Source organism: Trichechus manatus, unplaced genomic scaffold, assembly GCF_000243295.1.
Source record: "Trichechus manatus latirostris isolate Lorelei unplaced genomic scaffold, TriManLat1.0 scaffold00037, whole genome shotgun sequence".
Taxonomy (NCBI): Eukaryota; Metazoa; Chordata; class Mammalia; order Sirenia; family Trichechidae; genus Trichechus; species Trichechus manatus.
In genome coordinates, this window is record NW_004443973.1 from 5753030 (window position 1) to 5758424 (window position 5395).

Sequence of the window (5395 nt, forward strand, 5' to 3'; positions counted from 1 at the left end):
TTTGAAAATAAGATGACTTAATAAGAGACTAGATGGTGAAAAGTAGCAGTGAAATGAAAAGAAAGTAGGCGCTGTCCTTTTGAATTATACAAACTTCTCTGTTGCTGTGAATCAGAATCGACTCGGTGGCAGCAGGTTTGGTATTTTTGGTTTGGTGTTGCAAAGGCCGTAAACTGAAAAGGAGCGGTCGCTTAGAAAAGTGCTAGTGAGAATTTGTATGTTTATTCTTTAGCATGTTTTTACCATTTTAAAGTGACCTAGGAAAGGAATTTTACCATTGGCTAGATAGTTGCAAGTAATAGGTAACTTTTGACTGTGAGAGGTAGTGCAGGCCAGTGCAGAGAGCACTGGGCCAAAAGCAGGATCTTGGCTTCCATTCTTGATGCAATCCAGCTTTGTAAAGTTAGGCAAATTTCTTAATCTCCCTGAACCTCAGTTTCTAATCCATTAAACAAACGCAATGAAGTAAATGATATTTATGGTGTATTTCAATTCCAGCATCTCCTGTGCCCTTCTTAGTAGTGTTAAGGAAAGAAATTCCACAAAGTTGTCAGTTTATAAAAGATAGTAAGCAAGAAATAGACAATGACAGAGAGGGGTTGTAATTCAATTATACCTTGATATTTTTGAATATTTGGCCAGAATTAAGCTAAATGTGGCTCATTAAAGCTAGGCATAGGGAAATATAACTGTAAAAAAAGAAAAAGTATAACTATTTAAAAGAACTGTTAAAGAAAAATTTAAGAATTAATAGCTATATGAAGCACAACAAGCAAAAATGCCAGGTTAGTAAAAGAATAGTATGTAAAAACCATGAGGTTATTCTCTGATTAAACACAACACTTTAAACATTAAACCATCCTCTATGAACACTAACTTCTTTTCTAACATCTACCATTTCTTTTTTCTTTATTTAGGAAAGGGGGCTTCAAAAAAACAAGCCAAGAGAAATGCTGCTGAGAAATTTCTTGCCAAATTCAGTAATATTTCTCCGGACAACCACATTTCTTTAGTGAGTAATGCTCAGACAGTTATGATGTTGATGTAATTAAGCATCTTTTGCTGTAGGGAACTTTTCTGGATTTCTTGTTGTACAGATCCTTCAGAGTTGCAATTTTTAAAAATCTCTTCATTGTTCAGTTATACACTACTCCAATTTTAGCTGACTCCTACATGTCAGTCAGGGTCACAGGGGGGTGACCAGGTGAGAGGACTTGGAGTAAGATCTAAAAATGTTAGAGCAATAGTGCCATTTTTGCCTTCAAAGTGACGGTACTTTCTCAGAGCAGCTCTCTCTTTGATAAGACCTTCTTGACATCGCTGCCATTCATTTGAACGATAATATATACTTGCTCTTCTCAAACCCAACTTACACATTTCACCTTTCTACAGTTTGTTTTCTGCTTTACAGCTGTTGGTTAGTGATTGGTATTTAATACAAGAAACTATAAAGATATCAAAATTGTTTCATATTTTTATTTGTAAATTGCTCAATTAGGCAGATTTAATAGTTTGCAGATTTGCTTATGATGATTTTAAGTATCTTGTACCTCTTAATGTGACTATCAGAAAATTTGACTGAGAGACCTTTGTATTATACGAAAGTGTTTTAAAATACTTCCAGTATATTATTCCAAGTGCTTCATTTTTTAAAAAAAATACTGTGGTATTTGTTAAATGTGTATCCTTTTTAATGTTGTCTAGTTTAAATTGGAAATTTAACCAAATGGTATCCATTTAGACATGCTTTATAAAGTATTATATGTGAGTGTTTAATAAATACTTTTAATTATAATAGTGTTGGAACCTAGTGCTAGTTAAGAGTGTAAGTCTTCATCTGTGTTTTGCAGACAAATGTAGTAGGACATTCTTTAGGATGTACTTGGCATTCCTTGAGAAATTCTCCTGGTGAAAAGATCAACTTACTGAAAAGAAGCCTCCTCAGTATTCCAAACATGGATTATATCCAGTTGCTTAGTGAAATTGCCAAGGAACAAGGTTTTAATATAACATATTTGGATATAGGTATGATTTGTTATCTTTGGCTTATCTTAAGAAATGTTGCTTTTTAAAATGTGTTTAAGATTCAAAAATTTCTATTCTAATTTATTTCTTTGATCAGGAATTCTAACTATATATAATTACCAGAGCAGTAATATATATGATTGATGTCCCAGTCTTGTAAATAGTAATAATAGCTAACATCTATACCATAATAGTAACAAAAACAACAATAGCTAAGATTTATAGAGTTTACTATGTGCCAGGCACTGTTCTAAGGACCTAACATATATCAACTTATTGAGTCTTCAAACTAACCCTATTAAGTAGGTTCTATAAGTGAAGAAAATAAGGCAGAGAAAGGTTGGGAAACTTGCCCAAGATCACATAGCTAGTCAGTGTAGTAGCTATGGTAGAGTTAAATTAAAGGAAGAGTCCTGGGTGATACACTGTTAAACTAGCCCTAATGCACAGCTTGGCAAATGGGAAAGAACCCTAGAACAAGTAAGTACCAAGTTTGTGGAGGCCAAACCTCTTCTCTCCACTTTGTCACTGTTTGCCAAATCTAGGAGAATAAAAACGGAGACAAGTCAATTTATAGCTTTTCCCCATGTCAGCCATCATCCACCATCTTCTATACTTTCTCTTGCCGTTATTCATTTAGATAGACAAACGGTGAACAGATTGGAAATCAAGTCAGTTTGGATTTTATTTTAGTTTAGTTTATAAAGCTGGTTAATTGGTTTTTGGTTGTTGTTTGGTTTTTGTTGTTGTTATTGGACTATGGAAGATACTGAAGCCATAGTTGTTCATGGTAAAAGAAGGAAACTTAGATGATTTTTTAGATTATGAATAATGCTTTTGAAATGCTTCTTGCCAATTTTACGAACTAATTCCTGTAAATATAGAACAGCAGTCTAACAACCACAGTCTATTAATCTAGTAAGGAGGCTAGCTTCTATGCAGTTACCTTCAAAAGAACCTAGATGCAAGAACTAGAAAGCCTCTTCACTTATTAAATTATCCCATTGTTGTGGATATTTTCCACTAAATTGACTCTAGTTGAAATAATAACATCAATCATGACCACTTTGAACAAATCATACCCTTCCTGCTTCTATTTCTTCCGCTTGCCTCATTTCAACCATCCTTAGAGTGACCTATCAGTTGATCAGAAGAACATTTGTTACCTGGGTTCAGGTATTACTGTTTTTTAAAACATCCCAACCCATTCACAATATAGAACTAGCTTCTGCACAGACTTATACTATAAGAACATGAAGACACAAGGGAGGTCTTGCCCTCAACCAGGTACTTCCTGGTTCAAATGCCTACTGAAAACATACCTAGATTTCATAGTGGAAAATACAGTCTTTCCACCCCTCTAGCAAATGGTTTTTTTTTCTATTTAAGGAAGTTCCTATGGTTCGGTAATTTGCAAATGCTTTCAAATAACCATATTGGATCTGCCTTGGGAGCTTTTTTTAAGTAAATATAAGATTCTGGCCACCTCTGACCCCCAGCCCTGTGTTTCAGACTGAGCAGGCTGGAGTGAGGTTTGGGCACCTGTATTTATTTAAAATCCCTCAAGTGATTATAAAGCACAGCTATGTTTGAGAACTACTGGTATAGTTAGGCAGTTGTGTTCTGTTTTTTGTTTCACAAGCAATGACAATGCTGTTGAGTAAATGGAGTAGTACTGTTTTTTGTTTGTACAAGCATGACAAAGCTGTTAAGTGGAGAGTATACCATGGATGCTTACCAAGAAAGATAATAATAAAAACCGCATTGTTTTCACAAAGGATCTACTTTATACATGCTTGGCATTAACCATCATGTTTGCATATGTCATTACAGAAGAACTGAGTGCCAATGGACAGTATCAGTGTCTGGCTGAATTGTCAACTAGTCCCATCACAGTCTGTCATGGCTCTGGGATCTCCTGTGGCAATGCACAAAGCGACGCAGCTCACAATGCTTTGCAGTATTTAAAGATAATCGCAGAAAGAAAGTAAACTTGGCACAACTTAGAAAATCCTTCAGTAGCACATAAAAAGTTCCCTTCCTTTCCCAAGTAAAATGTTTACTATGTTTGAGTTTGTGTGTTGTTTCTAAATCTCTTCACAGATTCCATCAACACTCCAGACTTAATTATCTCATAGGAGTTGTTATTAAGCTCTTTTTAATGGCTTCAACTTTGTATTGGTATATTGTATTTATAAACTTTGTACCACAAAGCAGAGTGTAGCACTCGTTTTACAACGCCATGCACGTAGGAGGAAGAAGATGCATGTTTTTTGTTTATAATGATGTTGACAATGATGAAATAAAACTACTGCTAGCAACAGTCTTACTGGTGCTTAAACTCTTCTTTGTGCAAGGCTTTGTAAAGGGAATTCAAAGGACAACACTAACAAGCTTTTATTGAATGTGACTGTAAAATTGCAGGGAAATGATTGGTCTACTGTGTATCTGAATCCATGTAATAAAGAGCCATTATTATACTGGGGTTCTGTGCATTTTATTAAACAGCTACTGACTAGATTGTTCGGTGGTTTGAACCCACCAGCCACTTTGTGGAAGAAAGATATGGCAGTCTGCTTCCATAAAGATTTACAGCCTTGGAAACCCTATGGGGCAGTTCTACTCTGTCCTAGAGGGCCACTGTGAGTCGGAATTGATTCGGCGGCAATGGGTTTGGTTTAGGTTTGGTCTTGATTTGTGGGCCCTTTCTTTTTAGCCATTCTTGTGACTAACATAATTTGGATATTTTGTTATTTACATGACTCTAGTTTAGTTCTGAAAATTAAAGGTAAAAAAACCTATGTCCTAAACAAAATTTTATAAATACGTACATGATGAATCACTTATTTTCACAAAGGGTACATAGCAGTTTATTTTTCTTTGAAGTAACCATTCATAGATGAATTCATAGTTGAAAAAGCATTAGCAGAATTATAAAAAACAGCCTTTCTGGTTCAGCCAACTTAGTTACAAAAATGTTCCAAACAAAGCAATGAGTATGTAAAAGGAAGAAAGTCTCATGAGCAAATTTTAATTTTACCTTTGATGTTTCCAAGTATCACCTGTAACACATAAAGTCTTCCATCCATCAGCACCAGCTCATTTATTAGGGGAATGGTGTGCTACTTTTGTAGAGTCAATGGCAGCCTCTCAGCCCAGTGTTGAGAGCTCAGGGAAAGCCTCATAGAGGAAGAGAACTATGAACAACAAAAGCAGGTTTTGACAATCTCAATTAACAATCAAGCGATAACCCAGAAGGAAATTTGTAACAGGTATTTTTCTGCTTGAGAAAAAAAATCATACCTGGTTGGAATCCTTTGGGAATAATAAAACTACATGGTAAAGATTTCATTCAACTCTTAAATAACGA

The 5395-nt window shown here is 35.1% G+C and overlaps 1 protein-coding gene across 1 annotated transcript in view; it reads left to right on the plus strand.

Annotated features, from left to right (window-relative positions):
• Window positions 1-4479, plus strand: part of PRKRA (protein activator of interferon induced protein kinase EIF2AK2) — a 14422-nt gene extending 9943 nt beyond the window's left edge. The window contains exons 4-6 of the mRNA XM_023730492.1: window positions 918-1012; window positions 1851-2025; window positions 3859-4479. Coding sequence (XP_023586260.1) covers window positions 918-1012; window positions 1851-2025; window positions 3859-4016 — 428 coding nt within the window. The 3' untranslated portion in view covers window positions 4017-4479. The remainder of the gene's footprint in view (window positions 1-917; window positions 1013-1850; window positions 2026-3858) is intronic.
• The last annotated feature ends 916 nt before the right edge of the window (window positions 4480-5395 follow it).